A 25,635-nucleotide genomic window follows, 5' to 3' on the forward strand; every position below is an offset into this window, starting at 1 on the left:
CAGTATATGAGTCATAATGAAACCAGTCAGTGATTCAGACACTTTGTTTCCTTTGCTTTATTTTAAAAAAGAGGCAACAGAATAATAGCCATGAGCAGTTTACAGAGGATCATGAGCTTAGAGGGGAGGCATGGAGTAATCACAGAACATTTTAAATTTTAGTCAAAGAAAGACACAAACCAGAACCTCTTGTTTCCTGGGGAAAAAGAGGATATGACAACTACAACAAATCTAAAGATATGAGAAGTCTGGATGTGCCTTCTTGCATCTCCTCCCAGTCCTACGGACACATATAACAATAAACTGAAGCTCTTCTTCCTTAGTTAAATATATTATAGCTTATTAACACAAAATGCATCACATACATGTTAGCCAGAGTATTCAACTTCTTCAAAATAAAAGTTTTGGCTCAATTCCCTTTGGGCCTCTACACGTGGAAAGCAAAAAAAAGCATAACAAAAAATACTGCGACAAATATTAAAATCTCAAGGTGTTAGCCGACAGTGTTACAAGAGACACGTGTTACGCCAAAATTTCTCATTAATATGTTGGAATCTAACTTCAAATACTGACGTCAGTAAAACAAAGGTTACGTAAAAAAAAAAAAGTAAAAGTGCAGTGAATGAGCGGGAGGGTCTGGTTGGACTAATGAATGTTAGGGGCAGCAGCAGGTCAAAGGGATCGAGCACACGGCTTCACGCTTCCTCGTATCTAAATAACACATTACAAAGTGGTACGCAGGATGAACGTTGATATGTTCTCCTACAGGAACACTCCTACCTGCTGGCCAGTGTGTGAACTTGAGATAACCCCAAGATATATTTTAACCACATAAAAAACCACCACCTATAATAAACCTGGATGTAATACACGACTCAAAAAACGTGTCAATGGTTGTTTCCCTCTCAACAAATTGAACCTGAACATCCCACGAGCCTGAGATAAAGGGTGGTGGCCGAAAACGAATAAAATTTGCTCCCAAGGCCGTGGTGAAATGTTTCCAATGAAGAAGTGATCCTCGAATGAACACGCAAAGTCAACCTCCAAATCCCACTGAGTGCAACTCATATATACAAACGTGGCTTCACAGGAACACAAGTCATAACAGTGCTGGCTTCTACGTAAGGCCTCATACCAATAAAAACACACAAAACACAAGGACCTGAAGGAAAAGGCAGCCTTTTCTCTCTTTTTTTTTTTTTTTTCCCATTTGTCTGGCGTCTGATGTGGTTCGGACCTCGCCTTCAGCCTGGCCCCACCAGTCTGCCGACAGGTGCATGCTGGGACCCGTGGGCAAGGTCGCTTTGAGTCATGCAGACGCTTGCAAGAGGCGGGAGAAGGGGACACGGCACATGGATGTCACCAGACAACCGTGCAACAATGGACTACTGTAAAATCATTAGAATATTAATACTGGCATGTTAACAGCCTGGTCGGACTACAAAATTAGCCTGGCAGTACGTTGTCAATCCAGCTAGCACTTAAAGTCTTCTAGTCAGTGATGAAAGCATTTTGAATCCCTTCTCTTCTGACTGTAAAAGTTTAGATTTACAGATGATACTGTTCTACTACAGACTAAAGCTTTTCCAACCCACTACGCAAGCCCTTGAAACAGATTCTGGATGCTCAGACCTTCGCTCTTTGCCTTTCACTTACTTCCTCTTCTGATAAGAATAAACATGCTAAGACCACACTCTCCCTTCCTTCCATGCCTTCATCTGAACTCTTGTTCTTTTCTAATCCACATCCTCAAACCTTTGTTCACTTACACACTGTCCTTCCATCACCCCCTCTGCCTGTACCTGAACATCCAGAGCTCCACAGGAAAACTACATAACCTAATTAAGATTCATACACAGCTGAGAAGGTAGCAGGAGCTGAATAACCCACTCAGACGCAAGCTAAGGCCTTGATATCTCGCATCATGGCAAACATCAACAAGCGCAGACACTGCGGTATCACTAAAAACAGTCAGTTTAGTTTAATTGTGCTTTAAAAGTCAGAAAAGGGAGGGATTGTTCTGCCCAACAGATGCCCTGACTCCTCTCTCCAAAGGCAGAAAGGAGGAGAGATGAGGGGAGGAAGAAGAGGATGGAGGTGTAAAAGGAGGGGTTCATCTTCTGGACTGTGTGCCCAAACATCACCTCCCCTTAGTGTTTGGCCAAACTTGACGGGACATGGGAGACAGAGGCAAGATGTCGACGACGTTCTTTGAGGTTTCCCCAGGGTGGCGGGGGGAGGGCCAAGGAGGTGGGGTGAGGAGGAGGTGTTGGGTTAGAGGATGACTTTCCTGCTCGGGCACCAATCATGGCTGGGAGGCTCTGGTTGCGCCTCAGGCCGTCTAATAGGCTTCCTCCGCCTGCTGACACAAAAGTAGCAGAATCTTGGCGTGGCACTGAAGCTTCAGATTCTGCACCCTGGAGCACCTTGGTGAATCCCAGCCGCCGCAGCCTCTCCATTAGGCCGACGTTAAGTGGTTCTGGTCTGGTTGTGCCTGGCTTAGGGGATGGGACAAGCGCTGGGGTTTCTTGGGAAGAGCTCGGCAGGTCGGGATGTGGCGCACGGCCCAAATTCAACCCGTAAACATCCTGGAGAAAAAGCTCGGCCGGCCGCGAGGCTAGGAAATTGTCAATTGTTGGGTGCTGGCGGGACTCCTTGGGCACTGGGGATGGAGGAGGGGAATGAGAGGGGGAGTTAGGAGGTGTGCTTGGGAGGAGGCGGAACAGGGGCTGCCGAAGTGTGGGCTTCGGGGATGAAGGGGGGGTGTCAGTGGAAACTTGAGCAGAAATGCCTCTCTCAAGGACCAGCCTAGTCAGGCCACTAGGTGGCGCAGGGGGACGTTGAGGGGGAAAGGAGTCACCCACACTCAGTCTGCAAGGAGTCAAGGGGGTACTGGGACCTGTCCTCATGGAACTGGGTGTGTTGGCCAAGAGCGACGACTGAGAACTGAAAAACAGAAGACAAGATGAGGGAAGAGAGAATTGTCAGCATGACAACAATTGAACAACGGCTGTGTGAGGGGGACCTACCTTGCGGTAACCTGTGTGATGTCACTGGGGTGCATGATGCGACAGGTCGTGAAGGTGTAGGTGGAGAAAGTGGAGCTCTGACATTTTCCTGGATTTTGGACTGAACATACAAACAATCAGGTTATGAGATGGCTATTTGTGATGGCTCCTCACTGAAATACATTGTGTTGTGTATTCCCTTTCTGTAAGTTGTATTTACCGGAGGAAGATGCTGTTGTTGATGTCGAGCTGCAAATCAGACCTTGGATCATTGTTGTGCTTACTCCTGGAATGGGTTGAGATGATAGGCTGCACTTCTCAGTGACGTGATGTGTTGTGGGGGTCAGGCATAGGGTTGATGTGACCGTGGAGGAAGTGGCAAGTGTTGCGGGTAATGTCGGCAGGGCGCACGAGAGGGGCGGGACAGGGACAGGGGGCACCGAATTCTTCCTGTCTTTCCTCTCCTCTGGCGTAGACGAAAAGCGCACTTTGAAGGTGATCCCACCTTCCTCCTCTTCCTCATCCTCCTCTTCCTTGCCCTGCTCTGCAGCACCCTTCTCCAGGACACCAATGCCACTGTGCTCTCCATCCTCCTCATCCTCCTCCATGTCAGATAGGCGGTAGACAGCATCCTGAGCCAACGGGCAAAAACCTTTGGTCACCACCCCAGGGTGGGGGTCCAAGATGGTGGCAAGGTGTGGTTTGGCCAGCTGCTGCCAGTGATGGAGTGTCAGTGAGCCTGGCAAAGAAATGCTACAGTGTTACAGTTTGATGTTTCAAACCTTGTTCAAACTGCCAGCCTCAGTGTGTTTTTTCATGTCCATATATGTCATATATGACATATATGTCAACTGTGATGATAATAATAGGACTACAAATTTTTAAGCCAAACATTACCTTCCATGGGCTTGACGATCTGGAGCTTCTCGGGCAGGAAGGTTTTGAAAACGCTGGAGCTGAAGGAGAGCTCCGACAGGTTGGTGAAAGAGGAGAGGTGGCTGCCCATGGGCGAGCTGCACTCGCTGGCCTCCTCGTCAGCCAGCGTCTGCAGTTTCCTCTCGCGCTCCGCCTGGAAGAAGTGACGCTCGCTCAGGAAGTTCTGTCGTCGCAGCGAGAGGCGATGGAGGGCCCTGGTCAGGTCGTTTCCTCCTGGACAGCCAGGTTGGCCCAGTTGCACCTCCTCCCTGCCAACACACACACACATACACACAGATTTACTGAGCTGAAAAGGCTCTAATTTTACGCAAAATGCAAGACAGGAAGCTAATATTCTTTGTAACGTACCCCTGACTGGACTGGAAGGGCTGTGCAGTCATCACTAGAGAGCTGTGCCCTGAGCCGGGGATAGGAGGGGTGGCTGAAGCTGCTCGTGATGCTGAGGCGTTGATGGCACGGACTGTTTGGAAGACTCGCTTATGGGATATTCTACACAGAGAACAAAATGCTATCAACTACATCTGTCATCTGTCCAAAAGAAGAGTGATGTAAATAAATGTTGACTTTTGGACTGAGTGCTTGATGTGTCCTATAGAAACAGTTTAGATTTATTTGAACAGGTATAAAGAAAATGTAACACAGGCACACTAAATTTACTCAATGAGTCTCTGTTGGGAAATAGGATTTAACTCTTGTTAGGAAAATCAGACCAGTGTACTCAATCCCAGTAAGGAAGAATCCCAAACAGACCAGTTGTTTTCATTAGATCTGGATGTTACACTGGTGAAGTTTGGGGTTTCTGACCTTTGGTCCTGAAAGGCGGTCGATTCCTCTACACTCAGTTCTCTCCTCATGGTGCCCTCGATTTCTGCAGCCAGAGAGTCCTACACACACACACACACACATGCATGTTTAAATCCCTCTGAAGCTTTGCTGCAAACCACAACAACCAAGCAACATCTCACAAAAGACCACATAATACGGTAAGTGTAGCAGATAATCAGAGGTAGATTACTGTAAAGAAATTTTGCAACATTATGTGACAAACACGCCGTGTCTCAGAGCTCAGTTCTCTTTCTGTCTACATAAAACCTGTGAGTGGGTTTCTCTCACCATGGGGTAGAGGCCGTAGGAAAGGTGCCTTCGCATCCCAGCAGAGGGAGTGTTTTTATTGCGGAGATCTTTGATCTCCTCCTGGGATTCATGGAGCATCTCTACACACTCAGCATTCCTGTCCGCCAGCTCGTTCAGCTGCAGCACACACGCACACAAGCACAGGATCAGATTAAGATCAGTTTAAAAGAATTTAAATTGATCCTCTAAATTTATTTTAGCCACAATTTAAATAGGATCCTGAAACTGATTTCATCTGGATTAGAACTACAAAGGATATGTGAGCTATTGTCTGTGTCCATGTGTATGTGTGTGTGTGTGTGTGTGTGTGTGTGTGTGTGTACCTCTGCTGTGAGCTGCCTCTGAGCGTCTTTAGAGGCCTGCAGGTGGATCCTCAGCTCCTCTTTCTCCAGAGCCAGCTGTGTCGAAACACAGACACACACACACCAAAAATGTATTCGCTTGTGGCTTCTGATAGTCAAATGTCAGGTCTGTGCGACAACATTCACTTCTTTGTACCTGAATGTCATGAAAACATCACTGCTCTACAGTCCTGATTACCCTTTGTGCTTGGGGACAATATCAAGCCAAAATGTTAAAGTCATGAGTCACTGTTGTTAGATAAGTAGCAAAGCTTTTTAATTTTCCCAAGTCCAGATTACAGTCATGTGATTCATAACAGGAGCCTGACTCTAGTAGTCCATGTTATCTCTAACAGTAGTTCACTCCTCCCACCTCCTTCACTCGGTGCTGCAGCTCCACTATCTGAGAGAGCAGCTGAGCGATCTCCTCCTGGTGTCTGAGCAGCTCCTCGTTCTTCTGAGACAGCTCATCTGTCAGGGACAACATCTGGCTGTTGGACTCGCCTAGAACAACACACACGCAGACACAAGTTAAAACGAGCCAGATGTCTTGATGTTAGACGTTAGTGTCTTTTCAGTGTAAATGTGTGTGTGTCTCACTCACGGAGCTCCTTCACGCAGTCGCTCACTAGCTGCTGCTCCTTCTCCTCATAGGTGATGGTGTCATGCTTCAGCTGACGTGCCTGGAGTGGAGAGGAACTGGTCATTCAGTTAATTTTACAATAATTATAATCACTAAGGACAATGAAAAACGGAACACTAACTGGAAGGATTAATCTTTCAACTTCCTCTACCACTGTTTCATTTCCACTTTTATTTTCAGTTTTGTACTCCACTATATGTTTGCCTGTCATGTGTCTAACTCGTACCTCAGACCTCAGTGCCACGTTCTCCTCCTCCAGCTCCTGCAGCTTGCTCTGCAGAGACTCCAGCTGGCTGAGTGCTGCCGCGGCGGTGGTTCCCCCTGGTGGGAGAGGCTGCCTTAGCGGCGTGGAAACACTCGAGTCGGTCTCGCTCTCCTCCGAGGCGCTGGCCACCATCCGCAGCAACTCATCCTTCTTACTGAGCTCATGCTGTAGCTGGTGAACCTGGCAAATGGGGAAGGTTTGAGGTGCTATGTGAATAAAACTGACTTGAAATCCGGTCCAGTTAACATACAATCATTCACTAAATAAATAACTCTCGAGCATAAGCTACCTGGTCCAGGGCCTGTGCGAGCTGCTCCTCTATGGCCTCGTTGCGTTCCTGCAGCAGATGGTTTCTCTGCAGAAGCGACTGACCGATTCGAGCTGCCAGCTCCAAGTCTCTGTCCCGCTGTCCAATAAGAGCCCAGAGCACCAAGAGTCAATCAACCTATTAGATTTTGCTTTTTAATAGAAAACTACATTTTTACAAGTGAGGGGACACCTACCTCAGCCAAAAGTTGTGTGACCACGTCCATGTCATTGTAGGTCTTGGTCATTTGTTCCACGCGATCAGCACTGAGGACTGGCCAGAAGGAAAACGTTACATTCAGGAAACACTCGAGCAAACACACACACGCGCAATATTTTATGCACACTGTAGAATGTGCATGCAAAATGTGCATTCAGGGAAATTGAAAAAACATTCAAAGTAAAAATAAAACATCAATCCAAACTAATGAGCTTCTGCAGCATGCCACCTTTACTAACTACCTAATAAAATGTTACGACCACAAGCAACATGAGCAGTCACTTGTTTAGAATGTGCTTATTTACTGTAGCTGTGTTTGGCCACACTGTGCCACATCAAGCTTGAACTAGTGTGGTTAAAATATACAGGATGTCAGGTATACCGCTGAAACATTACTGATGCCTTTTGATGATCCACAATGTGGTTGCTCGTGGTCTATCTGCAGTGCAGCCTCAACAGCCCTACAGAGACACTCAGAGACCGCACACACACTATGCAGCACTACAAGCGGTCTACAGTAGCAGGCAGCAGACCTATGCTACGCAGATCTTAGGTCTGCAGTCATCTACATGCAAAAAAGCAGAGAGGGGCTCCACATGTGTGGCTCTGGAGTGGTTCCAGATCCAGGTTAAAGTGTAGCTGTCTGAGCCACACTGTGGACTGAAGCCCCTCTCGCACACAGGAGCTACAGGAAGAAGTTGCAGAGCAGAACAGGCAGATAGAAAGACAAAGATACCTTTGGAGAGGCTCTGAGAGCCAGGGTGGGAATAAGAAGAGGGCTCCAAAGCAAGATATGCTAGTGAGAGACAGGAGACAGAAACGAATGGAAAGTTTAAAAGGTGAACAAGCAACCAGCTTGTTTTAAGATGAATTGGATAAAAAACAGAAAGAAAGAAGGAAAGGAGCTGTACAGAAAGACAGGACACAGAGAGAAGTAAGAAGCTGAGGGTGAAAGCTGAAGCTCCAATAAATCAGCTTCATTTAGAAACATTAGTTTGTTGAGAGTCAAGAGAATCTACACATCAATTAGTTTTGTCTGCTTTTAGCACCTGAGTGGGTGTCACCAGCGCTGCACCGCTCCCCCTTCCACCTGTTTAAAGAAAAGTGGCATCTCCAATCACTGAATCATTGCCTTTTACTGAGAATCATTCAACAGACCGAGGATGAACTCCGTACTCTAACCAAACCACATTCTTAACACATTCTTAATCCCTTGCTTATTAGTCACTGTTTTTTTGGTTATATTTGCAGCCAAAGATTAAGTTTTTGGACACCTTCTTTAATTTCAACAGTTTGGTGAACAAAGACCCATAAAGTGCAGTTAATTAATTTGTTTGTAAGACAGCTGCAATCTTTTGTATGGTGAAACATTCTGCATTTCAGCAGGAGTTAAATGCAATAAGCAGAGCTCGACAGTGAAGCAGCTGCTGAGGTGGATGAGAGATGACATCCAGTAATCTGAGGTCTTCGGTGACCTCTGGATTTCGACGCCCCTCCGACAACAAACAGTTCAAAATAACCTCTGCCCAACAGAGCTATCTTTGTTACACACACAGGAAGACCAACGACACATAATCTCTCGTGCTGCTGTTCAATTGATGAAAAATGATGTCTCGCACACACAACCACACACATATCCCTTGACCTGCCAGGAAAAGTGTGAGGTTATTGTATAACTCCTGCCCATAGTCCAGTTATCTTATGATCTACCAAACATTACATAAAGAACTGATTCCACTCACACAGTGGGTGTGTGTGGTGTAATTGAACTCTGGCCACAATAAACTGCATAACCCAGTTCAGTGAATAATAGCATTACTTTTGTTTTCATGCATGCATGAATGCATAATCGCACACAGTGCAACGGTCAGTGAGTGAGTCGATAAGACACACCGTGTACACTTTGGACCTTTGGTATAATAAATCTATCTATCTATACCATATACAGGTGCAACAGTTACCTATTTGACGGTATGAAAAATGCCCAATTTGCAAAAGTAGAGTAAAAAACAGCTATTACAAATACATAAAAAGTAATGATTAGCAATTCAACTGGCTAAAAAAAAAGCAAATTTGAAAATCCAGGACCAGTTTCACACAGTCAAATGCGAAAGTTAGGGACAAAAGTCCAGTTTGACAATCTATACATTGCACTGAGATAGAGGCAAGTCAAATGGTGTCAGCTGTGTTGTGGTTTTGTGAGGCTGGATGAGGCAGAACACGCACACACACGTGAGGTCAGAGTTTCCAAGACCAGAAAGCATTAGAGTCAGGCTGATCCGACAAGGAATTCTATCCATGAGTCAGTGACTCATCGCTTCAGACAAAACCACAGACTCAGAACTTAATCAATAATTATATCCAAACCAAGCTGATACTTTAACAGATTCTCTGCTGTTCAAACTGCATTTTTCCCTAGCCTGCATCAGCAGGACCCTTCTTCCAATTTCACAACATGACACAAAAATGGGACACTTGATATCTGAGATACTCGTGTCATCAAAGTGGATGTTTGGAATCTGTAAGCTGTTGTCTAAGTGAGTCAAAACTACCCTTCTCTTCTGTATATACACTCATATATTTGCTTTAGGACAACCGGTGGGGGGGGTTGAATATTAGCATGCCATGCCGCTCTGAGTGCATTAGGCACTATTAATAGGCCTCGGCTGATTTTACACTGCAGAAGTGGAGCAAATGTCTCACCAAGGAGGAATATGAAAGCCAAAAACACACACAGGAAGTCATGTCTATCCCACCATCACCACCGCATCCGCATACCACAACTTGTTTGAATGTAAACATGCAAGCATTTGTTCAGATTTGTCCACTTCCTGTCTTTCACGGCAATTATTTACACACAGTTGTACACACACAGCATTGCCCTCCACCCTGTCACGTTCTGCCCGACCTTGCAGACATGACTGGAGCTGCTTCTGCAGTCACACGAGCTCACATGTGTCTCTCACACACCAGGCACCACCTCCACTCACCTTCCATAACAAAGCTATCGTAAACCTCCTCACTGTGGATGTTTAAAACCGGCATGATCCCACTCTTCTGCCTAATGTCCTGTCTTCATCCCCTGTCAGCCTGCTCTGTCCCTCTCCTCCCCCCGTCATCACTCTCTGTCCCGTGACTCTGGCCCTGGCTTTGAACTCAGCCACACTTAACTCTGGCTGGATGAGTGGATTCCTCTTGCTCACTCTCTCTCTCTCTCTCTCACACACACACACACACACACACTCCCACTTTCTCTCTCTCACACACACACACACTGTCAGACACACAAGCAAAGACAAATACACACAATGACAGCCCTGTGCCAAAAAATATCCTCACTAAATCCCTGTGAATTTAATTCAGGAAGATGTGTGTTGTATAAAATGAATTCCTCATGTGTCTAATGCACTGAGCTACACACACACACACACACACACACAAACAAATGCACCATCTGCTCTGTGAAGTCGCCACACGTTTGACCAATCAAAAGAAAGCAGATGGAGAGAAATAGAAAAGCTAGAAAAACATACAACTTGACCATTTAGATTAAAACTGTTGAGATCTGAATACAAACACTTACTCATGTAGCGGAAAGTCTCCTCGGCCAGCACGGGGGAGATGGCACTGTGTTGGCCTGGGCCATCGTCTGGAGAGCAGCTTGGGGAGATCACCCAGTCCTGGCTGTCTGACAGGTAGACGGAGCCGGCCGAGCCAGAGCCCAGTGAGCCCGAGCCATAGTGCTTCCCACTGCTGCCCAGCCCCTCATCTGTGGGTTAGAAGACAACTAAAATATAATCCACAGTCTAGCACTCATAATCCACTCAGACATGTGGTTGGTCCCTGCAATGCTATAAAAGGGACAACTCACCATTTTAGGAATTACCCCATTCACGTCAAAAACATAATAGACCTGCTCACATAATCGACTTATTGTATATATTATCATCTTATTGTCACATATCATATACTGATACTGATGGCATCAAGTTATCGTAAAATGACAATAATATACTATACAACAAAAGTAGTTATTGTTTCTTTTATTTTGTTAAAATTGTGCAGCCCTGGTGAGAAGAGGAATTTCAGACTGCAGTGAATGTGCTGAGAGCAAGTGCTGAATATGTATGTACGTGTGTGTGTGTGTGTGTGTGTGTGTGTGTTTTCTTGGCTCAGGGGCTATACAAGCCAATGTCCTTCCACTTGAGCAACCATGTGGTTTACTGGGACAGATGGGGCTAACAATAGCATCAGGCCCAAAGAGACAACACACTGTACTTCAGGACAGAGCATTGTTTTGGAAAAAGCTTATATCCACCATACTGTACCATTTGAGTTGTTTCACAGATGATATTACGGTGCCCAGCACAAACACACTACCTGTCTCTGTGCTCGACTCTTTCTTCTCCACCGCCCGGGGTTTGGCTTCAAACATCTCTTGTCCTTGGAGCAGGAGGGGGTCCCTCCCTACTCGCAAACACAAAGCTGGACAAAAAATGGGAACAGCTAGGCCTGTGCCATCACATCCTGCTCCTGCATTTATGGGTGGTGCCTGCACACACCTTTACCTGAGGAGAGAAAGTGGAGGATGTTTTAAAAAAAAAACAAAAAAACAACTACACATAGGTTTTAGGTCACATTTGCTCATGTTTACAAGGCAGTTTAGACTCAGTCGTTACAGTTTCACTAAAATCACTTTAGTGGTGGTGCAATATTGTGGCTTATGATCAGTGTGTGTGCATGGACTGTCTTTGACTCCAGGCTGCTGACAACATTCATCACTTCCCTCTGCTGCCCTCTCTCTTTTCTCCTTCCCACTGTTGCTGGCATTTAAATCCTCCCACTGTGTTTGCTGTAGGACACTTTAACTGCTGATGGTCTGGAATCTTCTTTAGTCTCAGATCTGATGTGCCACTACACCTTTATAAAGGACCTCAGTCAAGCTGTAAAACCTCATGTTTCTACTCTCATTCATTGTGACAAAAGGAATTTTTGGGATTGATAAAAAGTCACTCAGAATTCAGAAAAGAATTAAAGACAAGCACAAAGGGGGCCCACTGCTATAACTCTGATGCATTTTTATTCACTTCTTATGTGCCACATACTGTTTTAAGGGAGGGCTGAGGGGTGAGACAGAGCCCTTCCACATCCTGTTGCGTATCTCTTTAGGAATGAGACAGGACGCACTCTCTTACAAGGGCTGAGCTCCCATGAGAGAATTGGGAAAATGAAGGCATCTGTCCAGTGGCGAATACGTTCTTCTGTACAGCATAGTAATCTTTTGGTTCCTCTTTTCGCACTCTGGCATGACTAAGTGGCGATCACTGTTAACCCTCTGCTCATGGGAAGATTAAAAACATGCAGTAAAGGGACATCATTAGTGTTATTTTCTTAGACTTTAGAAAAGCCAGAGCCACAGAAGACATTATACCACTGAATGAATAGAATAATGAACAGGATAACTGCACGGGTTCATACATCCTACCATCCCTTATGACCCCAGCACCATCTGCATCACTGATCTTAGTGCCCAGCCTGTGCATATGGACATCACAAGCAAATCTGTGCTGGGGTGTGTGGTGTGCGCATATCAGTAAGTGTGCCATTGGAAAGACAGAATGCTTGGGCAACATTCACCCTCTGCTTACATAACACTGAATCTGAAGCTGCTTCCTCCATAAAGGAGATTACTGCGAGGCACGCAATGCTACAGCCTAAATGTGCTGTTTACCATTAGATACCGGCAGACACACTGTTCTGACCCGTTAATGACACTGGTATTGACTAGACTTTTAATTGTCATATCCATATTAGAGCTAAGAGCACGAAATACTGCTTATGTCAATCAAGATGATTGTTCTGCATCCATTATGTTCATACCAATCACAGCAGTGTCATCGAGGTGGAAGCTTCTTATTTCTCCTGATTTAAAATGCCAAGGCTGATCTTGACCAAGTGCCTATGAGTCATCTCATCAGTAACACCGTCAAAGACAGACATCTTCTTGTTTATTGTACGCTCTTCTGATTTGGAGAGTTAACATTTTAGAAATGAAACAGCAAAGAAATGTACTTCTAGGCCTAAAGCTAACAGAACACCATTTCCTTTGGCTTTACACGGCTGGCGAAAATTTTGACTGCAGCCTGGAAATCCCTAAAGATTACTGCACATTACAAAGGTGTAAAATATCAGCAGCAGCAAGCAGCAAGATAGCAGCCCTGACAGCAATCTGTGAGACAAGGACAACTCAGCAGCAAAATAGACAACACTAGTCTGTCACAGCTGTCCCAGAGCGACTGTGTGCTTACAGCAGCTTTTTCCAGGCTTCATCTCCCCTCATGTCTAATCTAAGCAGTCAGGTGATGCTCTTATCCAGAGTGACCTACATCAAGTCCAGCAGCAGAAATGACATCATGTGCAGAGGTGAAAACCTACAAGTTAATTCCCTCCACTCCTGAAACTCTAAGCTGAATTTGTCAGATTTCAGTGCATTCAACGATATCCTTACCAGCCTTACTTTGTTTTCATTTGCTTTGCCGGGCTGTCTCCTTTGGGCTGCATCAGAGGATCTGCACTAAGTCCATTTTAGATCAAACGCATTGGACAGGACCTGAGGGCTTACTTTCAAAGAAATAAGGCATGGGAAGCAGCATGTGACTGGACCACTTTAACAGCATAAGCAGAAACTTCTGATTGGAAGGTCAGAGGAAGTACAGCGTCATGTAACTTCCACCAACAGCCTCATGAAACACTCTTCTGACCAGCCTGATAACATATCACACATATAAGTCTGTTTGAAATCTAAACTAACTTTCGATTTCAAAAATGCTTTACTGAGTAGTAACGCACAACTCAGAAGGTTTTCATTAATCCTCAAGTGTTGGTATTCACTTTGGCATGACTTCAACAACGATAGACGAATACTTGGTTTAAATTTTACGATCACTGAAATTGTTTGTGTGCAACTTATTCAGGCATCTTCCACCTTTGCGGGCTGTGTAAATAAAAACAGCTCGTTTTAATACTACATAGTGCTGCTTCGCGGACCATGGATGACGTTTATGCTAATATTTTATGTTAGCTAACCAAAACACTGATATTTAGCAGGCCAGTTAACGCAAACATTTACAGTTTTATGAGCTAAACCTACAGATCAGTAGGTGAAAAGAAATCCAAATCTAATGGAAATTAATCGATTATTACATTTTTAAGTGTTTATTACGATCCAACGTAACGTTTCACGCCCCCACCCCTCCAGGATGACAGCTAACTAAAGCTAAAACTGGTAGCATTCGTCACGCGGGAGGCACTCTGGCATTAAAGAAATTAAAAACATGTTTGATTATCATAAAACTTACCCTATGTCAATGTTATTCCACAACATGGGCAATTCCGGTGCTACATGCGGTGTCTGTCAATCCCTTCACCAGAACCTCAAACAATAGAGGGTAAGGGAGCGAGATGGCAAACACCTATGAGTCATCAACGTGCGACACGCAGCTCGGTGACGTTCGTATCACGCGCCAATCATCTGTGTCAAATTAAAAGTCCTGTCAGAAGATTGAATTTTCCTTTTAGGATGTTATGCGCTTCGATGTCGACGTTAAAAATCGCGACTGTTTGCACACCCCTATAAACTGGAGGCGAAATGAAAGAATTTAAACTTTATGATCAAGACGTCTTTTAGGACACCAGGCTCTGATTTGTATTTTTAACTTGTTTAGCTACGTCGAAGCGCTGGAGCTGTCGACGAGAGAAGGTAAGCAGATTCTTTTCGCTACGAGGTACTTCATATAAACACAATAAATATCAGAGCCATTCTTTAACCGAGCTAGCGTTAGCTCAGTGTTTGAGCTTGAACCACGCGAATATATTCACATTAATAAGCCTGGCTAACGACATGGGAGACCCAGGGGACGTGTGTTATTGTTTTTGTGAAGACCGTCCAGTATTTCCCTCCTTCACAGAGTAAAAACACAATAATACAAAAAAGTAAACAAAAACAGTTTTCTAAGGGATGAAATTAACCGTTGTCATGTGCCCCTTGATGAAACAAAAATGGCTGCAGTTAATCTAACCTTGAAGTGGAGCTGAATTTGAGAATTGTGTTGTTAATTATTAATTTTGGTCGTAAACAACAAGCTTAATTGCGGCACCATCGGTTCCCATGTGTGGTCCATCATAATCAATTGCATCTGAATTAAAATTATATTCATATTGGCCAGCTCTATAATCAAACACTGTTTTCCAGGATTCATTCACAAATTCCCTTCTGATGTCAGCGGCACTGACTCGACTGGACGGGATTTCCGCTAGTGACTTTCATGTCGTTCCTTCACATCTCCAGATCAGCTGATGCAGACGGATGGATGAATGGCTGAAGTTGGATGGATGTTGGCTGCTTTCTAGTGTAGGGGGGGATTCGCCGTTCGTCTCATATTACCTTGCTGCGCTCTGTCCTCCTGTCTCCTTCCATCGCGGTCGGTTCCCCGCGGCCCGTGAGCGGATGAATGCCAAAGCCTGTGATTTTACCACCGCCAAAAGGACTCCATGTCTTTCTTGGTAAGGATATCACGCTGCATGGATTCTGTGTTGTGCCTCTGTGCGTGCGGTGCGTGAATTGTGACCTCGTTGATGTATAGTCACGATTGTCTCGGGTGGGATATGGCAGATTCAATCAGTCCTGAAATGGGGTGTTTCCAGATAGCGATGCACCAATATATTTATCATATATCAGATGATCTAGCTGGTACTTTTCTGAGTTATATGAGCTGTCAGATGTTTTTTTTAGATATAGTGTCTGAAAGGTGTAGCCCATTTGCATCCATACTAGATGATCCCTCATATTTAATAATGCATGCAGCTCTTATCTTGCTCTGCTGGGACACTCCAGCCAGTAAGCTGCCTCTTTGTTGCCTGTTATCACCACTCTGATTCTCTCTCCACCCACCACTTCTGACAAAACGCAATGTAAGTGCTCACAGCCCATATTCAATGATGCTTGCTTACCCCCCCACCTTCGACCTCCCCCTGAGGAAATGTATCACCCCCCCCCCCCCGCCCGCTCCCAAGCTCCGTGTTTCCTCTCCACTCCTCCTTGTCCTGTTGGGCATGTCTCACCTGTGCTCCTCCCCCCCTTCACCAGGACTGTTCCTGCATCTCCCATGCTCAGGTCCAGCCCTTGGACATAGAGGAGCGCTACGAGGACACCAGCCACCAGTTCCTGGTCAGTAGCCAAGACACTGTCAGCATGGAGACAGGCGTCACACTGATGCTTTTCCATCATTTCACCACTATTCATGTATCATCAATCAGGTCAGAGCTGCTCAACCTTTGCCTTTAAGTTTTTAAAAACAGCAATTATGGGATATTGCAGCTGTTGAAGCTATTTGTAACACTTAAACCCTTTTAAAGCATCTGAATCAAAAAATGTGATTTGCAAGATCTCAAAAAAATCTCCTGTTTCATGCTGTTCGTAACTGTAATCAATCTTAATGCAGCGTATTTAATCATCATTATGAACTACTAGAAATGTATTGCTTGTGTCTTAGGTCATTTCCCTGTGATGATACAGACAAAATGCTGGTTGAAAGCAGTAAAACACATTCAGCCGGTGTGTTTTAAACAAAGCAGCATCAGAAACACCTGTCTGATGCTGGAAGAGAACCAGTCTGTCTGTATCTCTGAACCCCCCCTCTCAGCCTCCCTCCCTTGGCAGTCATCGTCCCCTTAAACCTTAACTCATCAGCAAATAAAAAGGTTAATGTTTCAGAAGCCTTCCAGCTCTCCTGAGCCTGTGAATGAGGATGCTCAGTCCTGTCAGTATACTGTGACTTACTACTTGTCATTGACAGAGGTTCATGAAGGTCATAGATACTTAATGCACATGTGTTTATGTTGCCTAATCAGATTTATTTGCTGAAGTGCTTTGCTGAGCGACTGTATTTTCCATTCTGTTACCTTCAAGATAATTGCAGTGTATGTGTGTTTGATGTGTATGTGTGTATGCTTCAAAGCAGAGCTGTGACGGTTCTGAATACACCCTGCAAGGACCAGCAGGTGGCGATGATGTCACAGGGCTGTCAGCCGAGCCAGCCCACTACCAGCTGCTGTCCGAGCTGGGTGAGAACAACACTGAGTCAGACTACTGCAGTAGTCAAGACAACTGCAACAAGTTGAAATTGCACCTAATTTCCCACACAAATCCTTCAAAACTGCTGTAAATGTAGTAAGATTTCACTTCAGGTTGACTATCTGTATCACAGGGAGGGGCTTCAACAACCTGAGCCAGGTGAACATGGCACGCCACATCCCTACTGGCCAGCTGGTGGCCGTCAAACAAACCAACCTGGACGAGTGCACTGAGGAGGAGCTGCTGCAGCTCATGGTGAGCTGCCGTCCAGAAACTGACACTTATTCTTCTCTTCAAAGCTTATTTGGAGTGTTTCAGAAAGACAAAGTTCTGTAAATGGACAACCAACTAACAACTGTTTTCCATCCATTTTTTTCATGTCTGATTGTGTGTTAAACCCCAGAACGAGGTCCTGCTGTCCAGGCTGTTCCGTCACCCCAACCTGCTGACCTCTCGCCTGGTTTTCAGCTCCTGCTGCCAGCTGTGGGTCCTCACTCCGCTCATGACATACGGTCAGTCACTGCCACACCTCGGTAGCTTTTGTTTTTTTTTTGTTTTTTTTTTGTTCTGTAAAAGCCATTGAATCAACAAGAGCTGAATAACTGTTTAGTCAGTCAACAGAAAATTAATTGGCAACTTTTTTGATAATCAAAGTCATTTATTTTTCTAATTCCTGTTTCTCCAGTACAAGGATTTGAGTCGGTATGAATTACTGCTCATCTGTCCTTTGCTTCCCCTTCTCCTCTTGCCTGCAGGCTCTGCAGACACCTTACTAAGAACATATTTCCCAGATGGAATGAGTGAATCGCTGATAGCGTACCTGCTGTATGGTGTGCTGAAAGCATTGGAATACCTGCACCGCATGGGCTATGTTCACCGGTCAGTAGGAGACAGGAGATATTATAGGATACAAAGAAAATAAGAGATCAATATCTGGATCTTAATGTGTTTCCTCTCCCATCAGGGGGGTGAAGGCGAGTCATATCCTGCTGTCAGGAGAAGGACGTGTCTACCTCTCAGGGCTCCACAGTGTTTATAGTATGATGCGTGAGGGGAAGATGATGAGGGCAGTGTTTGACATGCCCCATCACAGCCCCGCTCTGTTGCCCTGGCTCAGCCCCGAGCTGCTTCGACAGGTCAGGACTCCGGATTAAGACATGAAATCCACTTCTTCAGGTATACTGAAAGCTCAGCTAGATAATTTTTTTTTTTGTAATGTCTTCTGTCTGTCCTCGCCTCAGTAGGACCTGCACGGCTACGGAGTCAAGTCAGATATCTACAGTTTAGGCATCGTGGCCTGTGAGCTGGTCAGCGGCAGGGTACCCTTCCAGGACATGCCCCCCACTCAGGTAATGAAAACTCTTCCATCCAGACTGCTTAAATTACAAGACCCGCACTGTTGTGCACAGTGTGCATCACTGTTTGAAATGTCCAGATGCTGCTTCAGAAGCTGCGCGGCTCCCACTGCTGCCTGCTCGACGTGGCTCCCTTCCCACTGGGGGAGCTGGGCGGGCTGAAGGTGTCGCGGTCCGGGGTGGACTCGGGCATCGGGGAGAGCGTGGCCACCGGGAGCCTGACGCACAGCGCCACAGCTCCTCCTGCTGACCGACCCCAAAGCCCAGGGCCCAAAAACCACTCGGTCACCCTGCACAACCTGGTCCAGCTGTGTCTGCAGCAGCAGCCTGAGCGCAGGTGATTACATTAAATCACCACTCAGCACACAGACCTTAACGTGAGTGACAGAGCGTTAATTCTGTCTTTGTCTTCCCGTAGACCGTCAGCATCTGCACTGTTGACCCACGCTTTCTTCAAGCAGGTGGGTTTCTTTTGTTCAGTGTCTGCTTCTCTCAAGGGAGCTCTGTTCTTGTGAAATACTAATCTGTGACAGCAAGGAAAGATACTTCTTCTCTCCATCCACGATTTATTAGACAGTCTGTGATTGCATTAAGTTTGGTACAATGGTTCATCGTCGTCGTTCGTGTTCTCTGGCAGGTGAAGAGGCACACCAGAGACTCCTTCCTCAGCCTCATGTACCCAGCAGTGCCCCTCACCAGCCCCGAGGACCCTCCAGTATCCTGTCCCCCCGGCCCGTCCTGCCATGCTCCAACGTCAGCCACCACCGACACCGCTGAAGCTGTGTGGGACTTCTCCTAACCCAAATCTCCAAATGTGACTAGCAAGCCAAACACAAGACAATCAACGCAAAGCAATGAGGCCAAATTCTACTGTGCTTTTATTTTTTAATCATTATAACCCGACTCTCTGAGCCCTTTTTTTTTTTTTGAAGTAGTTTTGTAGGTTTTGGTATATGTTTGGGTCATGGATTGGTGATGTGACTGTGAAAGTGCTGGATCAACTAAGCTGCTCTCATTAAATATAGAAAGGATCCATAATTACATTGACAATAATAATAATGGACTGTGAACAAGTTTCAGAACAAAAGATGAGTTGACTAATAATCACGCACTTCCTCTGAGGTAAAAGGCAACTATGATTTAAAGGAAAAGTCCACCCAGAAATTCTTAATTGTTGTAACAATATATATCTGCAAACATTTTGTTGTTTTTACCATGCACTTTTTGTTCACTGAGTATGAAATAAGTTTGTGAATACAACAAAAACCTAGCTGACAAAAAGGCCCTGAAGTGTAAGACACCAAGCGAGGGTGGATTTTTCCTTTAAGGTGTCACTTTGTAAACAGACTGTGAATAGTAAATACTGACATACAAAAACAAAACTTTTGCAACACATACGTGCATATATATTCATCTCTATCAGGCGTTTTCACAGTGTAAGTGTTTCAAAATTTTCACTTCCTGACGATGACGGTATGATACACATACTTGTAGATGCGTATATACTAAACAGAGGAGATATATTATCTCTGAATCACCACATTTTAAAATCCTCTTCAGGGTCAAAGTAACCCAGTGGTAGTTGTCTGCACATCCATGGATACACTACAGACAGGAAAGGCCCATGGACATGCTTTTCATGGTGCTAATTTGTCAAAATGTCCAGACATTTAAAACAAAAAAACTGTCCACAGTCAAATATGTAAATAGATTTTTACTACATTTTGAACATATATGCACACAGTGTTCGTGTTTAGTCGTTTTAAAACATGTTATCCACGTGAACAATAGAGTTTATCTAATGTTCCATGTTAGGAGGCATCAGTACAAACAGTGGATGAAAACGTTCCCTGCCCTGATCATCAGTGACACACCAAAACAGTATTTCTGCCGTGCTCTGTCACCACTTATCCGACAATGCCTTTATGTTTGACTGAAACCTCCATTCTGAATACGGAGATCTATCTGTAACTGTGATTAAGTGTGCTGTGTAAGAGAACTGTGACCCACAGTACATATCAGACATGGTAGCTGTATGAGCCTTATATATACACACACATATTATAAATGAGAAGTATGTATATACAATATTTGATTTCTAAACTTCCTGTTAGCCTTGACTGATTTCTTTATAGTTTTATGCTGATAGAAAAGTGTTACGTGTGTGTTTCGTTCTGTGCTTCCAACATGCACGCTGTGATCTTCTTCAAGGCCTGAACTCCTCAGGACTGTTAGACCTGTAGGAGCTGCTCAGATCTGGAGGCTGGATTATGAAAAGACCAGGCCCTGGTATCTAGATTACAATGTTGATTATTTGAAAGGAGTCTGGATCTTTTGGTTCTTCTTCGCTGGTTTTAAATTCATCTGGAACTTGTCAGGACAACAAGTTTTCAAGCCCAAACCTGCCAAAGTGCAGGTTTATTGACAGCTGGATCAAGACCAAGATGTTATACGGTGAACTCCAAACATGAAGGCTCACTTGATAATGAAGAAGTGTATAGTTATGACATTTGCAGATGATCCCCCGGTGTAAATGGTTATCATGCATTTTCAAAGTTACCAAATACATCAGTGTGGATGCCCAAAATGTTCAGAATATTAAGTCAATCATATCCATCTTTTGTCCTGTGTTAATAATTTTCTTCAAGGCACAATCTGTTTGGACAGAGTCAAAGCTACTCCCCTGTATAGGGTGCAATGTTCCTTTATATCAAAATATCTGGTATTTGATTTAATAAACAACCACAAAACCTGACTATTTGTCGCCATCTATTGGTTGATTAGATTTACAGCAGACAATTTGACGGCAGCATTAGAGCAGCCGGTCTTGTTGAAGTACATACTGAAAATGCAGACTTGCTGGCAAGTCAGTTTCCAATCAGCTGCACTTGAAATAGTTAATTATTAGAGAAATCCTTTATTTCTCATTTAAAATAGACTGTTAACATTATGCTTAAGAAGGAATTATGCATATACTCTATGCTGACAACCCTACTATGTATGTATTTTCACTGCACACCTCATCCTTCACCAAAGGTCGTGTTCTGTTTCAAAATCTCATTAATAATTTGCCAGAATCATTAGTCTGTATCAGCAGGAATTATGCAGGAAAAATGAATGATCTTGTTTCACAGTGACAATAATTTCAAACACCCTTTCAAACCATTTTTAAAAGAAGAAGCAGAAGCCAGAAGCCTGTCAAATAACTCAAACAAGAATGGCGTGATTAAAAGTGCAGAGCTACTGCAAAGAGGGAAATAACACGTGACATATTGTTTTCAACAGTGTTTTTTGGGAAGATATGGGGAAGGATGACTAATGTTGTTCAGTAGTGCAGAGGGGTGATTGAAAATACACCTGGTGAAGCAATGTAATTTTTAAATACGGTAGGCTTACTGAAATGTTAAAAAAAATCCATTCAGAAGTAATTTCTATCCTTGTATAATTGATATATAATTAACTAAAACTTCAAACTTTTATTTAAAATACTCCAGTAATTGTAGGCATTTCTTATATCCATATTTATACATAAATATGGATATATGAAATAGACAAAGAAACACAGCGATACATTGCAGTTCTCTACAACTCCACTACGTGGCAATACAACATCATAACAAACCACATGGAGCTCCGTAACCATCCAGCTCCACATCGACAACGTAAAGTGGCTGGATTGTCGCAAACAGACCAAGCCTTAAGATACCAATTACAAACAATGCAGCCTTTTCTGCGATGTATTTCCTGAAAACAAGTTGAGTACTTAATAAACGAAACAGGTATACTATACTGAAACTGCAATTAAAGCCTGAAAATGTTCACTTGGTTAACTTGGTGTTTTTGTGTCAGTTACTGCAGTGAAATATGTATCCGGTTACCCTACTAAATTAAAAATTCGTCTCATATCGAGAGTACCTTGTGCAGAATACAACTCATGAGGCACCACTGGTTAAATACTTCACATATGTATTGCCATCTACGTGTGGCTAACTGAAACTAAATAATAAATCTGCTCTTACCTTCTAGTTTTTAATTTTGTGCTTTCAGAATGGGCTCTCTTATTTTGAAATAAATCCGGCTGCACTTTGACAGGAAGTAGCTGTTGGTTACGTGCAAGGTGTGATTGTCGGCATCTTGGCGCATTTACAGCAACTCTGGAGACGGCGTTTGTGACAGTTGGTCTTTTCCTGATACAGGTGAGTGGTCTTCAGTTTCTCGACGGTTTAAGCGTATTTTATCAAGAATTAACACATTTATTTTTTATACGAGGTTTCTATAACTGGACAGGCTTGGGAGGACGAAGCGTTTCTGTCACACGAGGAGGAGGAGGAGAAAGCGAGGCTAAAAGATAGAAATAACGTTAGGCTTTTTTTGACAGCTAGCTTTTAGCTAGCTTGGTCAGGTAAGGTCGACTGGCACGGTAATGTTTGCCGAGGATAACCGAGGGCGTTGTAGCGTTGTCACGGGACGAGCTGGTCTGCTTGTGGCTTATTTGTAGAGCACACAACAGAAACAGACATTATTAATGGTGTCTGTTTTTCCCCGTGTATCGCCTCAGTCTGTCTGCGCTTAGAGCCAGCGGGGCAGCTCAAAGTGCACAGGCAGTAACGTTACTGGTGGAATTTCTGTTGCTGCTAGCAATGAAAAGCTTCACCATTCGTTTTGACAAAACTTCCGCCTCGGTGAAATGTAATTGTCTGTGTTGTTATCATTGATAGCGCGGCTGGGAATACACGCTGATACTCCGAGAAAAGCCGAAGAAGTGGAAGAGGAGGCCCAGCTGCATCGAGACCTTTCTGGGACTGGCACAGCTTTCCTCCGCCATGGAATAATTTTCGGAAAGTTTCTGCCACAACACGCCTGCCACAGTCCATTTTTTGCATCTTATAAGGAGAGCTACACCTTGGCATAGTGGGACAGTCATGATGTTGAGCATTGAAGGTTAGCTGCAGATGTTTAGCTCATGACAGAAAGCCATGAAGGAGCTAGGGAAGTGACCTAGGTGGACACTACAGCCTGAGGGTGCCACTCACTGGCACCATGGCATCCAAGGAAAGACTGTATGAGGTCTGGATGCTCTATTGCACTAAGGTGAGGTGTATTCCTGTACACACACACACACACACACACACACACTCTCCCACAGCCAGGAAAATATCATCAGCTGAAGTTATGGACAGTGTGATGACATTTTCTCCGTGGCAAAGTTTTCTTTCTTGGTATTTATATTTTGGAAGTGTTACAGGCTGTTTTGTAACAGATAGAATCCAAAAGCAGCTTGGCAGACTATGGTTTTGTAGTAAGACAAATCGATGTGGGATTTCAAAGCTTTCCCCCAAATATTTTTATACCCAAATCACAGATAGTCATTGTTCCATGATAATATTTAGCTTCGTATCATACCTGTATTACTCTTTTCAGGATGCAAAAATCTCCAAAAAGCATAACTAACATAACAGACTGTTGAAATTGCTTGTAGATCCTGAAGGATCTATTTGTGGCAGTGGGGACACATCAGGCTTACAAATGAATAATGAAGAGAACCAATTCAAATTAATGACAATTTCTCTGTAGCTGTGCTTGGGGAGGCACCTCCATCACATTGGTACTGAATGATGAAGATTCAACATTTATACAGTGCTAGTTATTAATGCTGTGTGGTCATGTGAGGCTGTAAAGGGAATTTATGGTAGAATGAGCTCATAATGTGGTGGGCACTGCTGTGGTAAGAGAGCGGGGTTTCAAGGAAACAGCTCAGCTTTTACAGCCGAGATGAATGAATGACACTCTGGTAGAGACAGCACCCCTTGAGTCAGCTATTGGCTAGATTTAATTCACTTGGCGATAAAGCATGCGCACATCCTGCCGTCCAATCTAAACTGCCTGCCTGAGCTGCTCCTCACGTGAGCCTGGCTGCAGTTGCACACATACTTCCCACGGTAATCCCTCACTTTAGCGCACACACACACACACACACAGTACACAACCTTCTCTGAGGTATTTGTTCCATAAAAGCAAAGCTGTTTTCTGCAAGTTAAGGTTATGACATGGAATAATCCTCACCAAGCACAGAAGCTTGAATGCTGACACAAATAGAATACCTAATGCTAGTGGTGTGAGTGTTTGGGGTCCATAGCAGAAGTATTCAGACACACTGCTACCCACACACACTTGTCACAGTTATGTGTGAAAATGTCAGCAATTGCTGCAAGCATACACATTGCATTTGTTCTAGCAGGAGTGTGTATTTGCATTGACTAAGCGTTTACAAAGCAAGGAAGGATCATTTCATTTCATCTTGGCTGTGAGCCAGTGTCTGCCAGGCCAATATTTCACTCTGCGTGAGGGCAGAGATGGTTAGAGGGAAGCGTTTAAATATATATGTGTGGAGGCTTGTCTCTCTACCCAAGCAGCTGAAATGGCCAGCGGGGTGTCTTTGCACTACATGTGTGCATGCATGTGAGGGTTGCCAGGATATGTTGGCTGTAAGGACAACCTGCCGTCACGTGGCCTAAATCAGATGAGGAATGTTGATGTGAACCCTTGAGACCCCCTGTGTCCCACCGAAAGGTTGATTGTTTCTCAACCAACCTTCTATCACCCCAACACAACAATTTGCTTATATTGCAGATAGTATTACAGCATTGCCACTTTGGAGCATAAAACAGAATAGTACAAGCAAAAGCTTTTTAAACTAGGTTACATAGTTAAGTTTGATGACTTGGAATGTGTTTGTCTTACTGCTGTAGTCATGATAATTCCCTCATGCTATCAGTCTGTTTAATGATTGGCAAAACTGTGGAGACATCACTGCCTTTCGTGTCAGTGATGAACACTTGCACTGCTCTCTGTGGAAGAGTCAGTCGGATGTGCATTGTTGACAGTACAAGCAGCAGACGGTCCCATCAGGAGAACCAGCTTAACCTGCTTTGTCTGGACATCAGCTGTCATTTATTTGTCTTTCTGTGTCATTATTCTTCACCTGATTGTTAACCCAGTCCCCTGGTCCTGAAAGGAGACGGGCTTAGAATGTTGTCATGTGACTTTGTAATGATAATTTCAGTTTATGTTCCGAGCCAGCAGTGGCAGCTGTTCACATATTTATGATGAGGTCACAAATTGTTGGGTGAGCAGCTGTAGCATCAAAGTTAGTGTTGAGGACTGTGTAGGAGTTGTTGTGTTGATGTATACTGATGCTGCACTGGGATGTTTTGGTAGGTGACTGATCCTTTATGCCCCGTTGCTTATTTTAATCACTCTGTGGAACAATCCAACATAATATTTATAGTTGGTCC

At 44.3% G+C, this 25,635-nt stretch overlaps 3 protein-coding genes across 9 annotated transcripts in view; 2 read left to right on the forward strand and 1 right to left on the reverse strand.

Moving 5' to 3' along the window:
* Positions 1 to 33: 33 nt before the first annotated feature.
* On the reverse strand, positions 34 to 14,356 carry trak2 (trafficking protein, kinesin binding 2). Of its 2 annotated transcripts, XM_046382017.1 has the most exons (17): positions 14,212 to 14,356; positions 11,234 to 11,421; positions 10,437 to 10,622; positions 7,590 to 7,649; positions 6,831 to 6,907; positions 6,617 to 6,733; positions 6,289 to 6,507; positions 6,024 to 6,102; positions 5,793 to 5,923; positions 5,402 to 5,476; positions 5,058 to 5,195; positions 4,749 to 4,828; positions 4,293 to 4,433; positions 3,906 to 4,192; positions 3,229 to 3,747; positions 3,030 to 3,129; positions 34 to 2,946 (listed from the first exon to the last, which is right to left on the reverse strand). In XM_046382017.1, exons 2-17 carry the CDS (start codon positions 11,286 to 11,288, stop codon positions 2,151 to 2,153), a joined length of 3,060 nt encoding a protein of 1,019 aa, XP_046237973.1. In that variant the 5' UTR covers positions 11,289 to 11,421; positions 14,212 to 14,356; the 3' UTR covers positions 34 to 2,150. The 2 variants fall into 2 exon arrangements, with proteins under 2 accessions (XP_046237973.1, XP_046237974.1); XM_046382018.1 differs by lacking the exons at positions 7,590 to 7,649; positions 10,437 to 10,622; positions 11,234 to 11,421; positions 14,212 to 14,356 and adding an exon at positions 9,844 to 10,051.
* A 50-nt stretch (positions 14,357 to 14,406) lies between these two features.
* Positions 14,407 to 21,095, forward strand: stradb (STE20 related adaptor beta). Of its 4 annotated transcripts, XM_046382024.1 has the most exons (13): positions 14,407 to 14,612; positions 15,201 to 15,415; positions 15,999 to 16,079; positions 16,405 to 16,612; positions 16,873 to 16,975; positions 17,119 to 17,240; positions 17,389 to 17,497; positions 17,741 to 17,864; positions 17,950 to 18,121; positions 18,230 to 18,334; positions 18,421 to 18,677; positions 18,759 to 18,801; positions 18,978 to 21,095. In XM_046382024.1, the coding sequence occupies exons 6-13, from the start codon at positions 17,151 to 17,153 to the stop codon at positions 19,137 to 19,139; spliced, it is 1,062 nt and encodes a 353-aa protein (XP_046237980.1). In that variant the 5' UTR covers positions 14,407 to 14,612; positions 15,201 to 15,415; positions 15,999 to 16,079; positions 16,405 to 16,612; positions 16,873 to 16,975; positions 17,119 to 17,150; the 3' UTR covers positions 19,140 to 21,095. The 4 variants fall into 4 exon arrangements, with proteins under 4 accessions (XP_046237980.1, XP_046237978.1, XP_046237977.1 ...); XM_046382022.1 differs by lacking the exon at positions 16,405 to 16,612 and having other exon boundaries at positions 15,105 to 15,415; positions 16,870 to 16,975; XM_046382021.1 differs by lacking the exon at positions 16,405 to 16,612 and having other exon boundaries at positions 16,870 to 16,975.
* Positions 21,096 to 22,411: 1,316 nt separating this feature from the next.
* The window catches only part of nbeal1 (neurobeachin-like 1), a 40,698-nt gene continuing 37,474 nt past the window's right edge, over positions 22,412 to 25,635 (forward strand). For all 3 annotated transcript variants that reach the window (XM_046381992.1, XM_046381993.1, XM_046381991.1), the window contains exons 1-2: positions 22,412 to 22,536; positions 23,059 to 23,431. In XM_046381992.1, the coding sequence (XP_046237948.1) occupies positions 23,381 to 23,431 (51 nt within the window). In that variant the 5' untranslated portion in view covers positions 22,412 to 22,536; positions 23,059 to 23,380. The remainder of the gene's footprint in view (positions 22,537 to 23,058; positions 23,432 to 25,635) is intronic.

The sequence above is a fragment of the Scatophagus argus genome, chromosome 24, assembly GCF_020382885.2.
Source record: "Scatophagus argus isolate fScaArg1 chromosome 24, fScaArg1.pri, whole genome shotgun sequence".
NCBI classification, from domain to species: Eukaryota; Metazoa; Chordata; class Actinopteri; family Scatophagidae; genus Scatophagus; species Scatophagus argus.

Excerpts from the sequence above, each read along its gene's own strand:
- trak2 (XM_046382017.1), bottom strand. The coding sequence starts at position 11,288 with ATGTTTGAAGCCAAACCCCGGGCGGTGGAGAAGAAAGAGTCGAGCACA. Across the intron at positions 5,924-6,023 it reads CGACTGCGTGAAGGAGCTCC|GCGAGTCCAACAGCCAGATG; the intron begins GTGAGTGAGACA and ends GTGTTGTTCTAG. Across the intron at positions 4,193-4,292 it reads CCCTTCCAGTCCAGTCAGGG|GGAGGAGGTGCAACTGGGCC; the intron begins GTACGTTACAAA and ends GTGTGTTGGCAG.
- stradb (XM_046382022.1), top strand. Across the intron at positions 18,122-18,229 it reads GCCCCGAGCTGCTTCGACAG|GACCTGCACGGCTACGGAGT; the intron begins GTCAGGACTCCG and ends TCGCCTCAGTAG. Across the intron at positions 18,802-18,977 it reads CCCACGCTTTCTTCAAGCAG|GTGAAGAGGCACACCAGAGA; the intron begins GTGGGTTTCTTT and ends GTTCTCTGGCAG.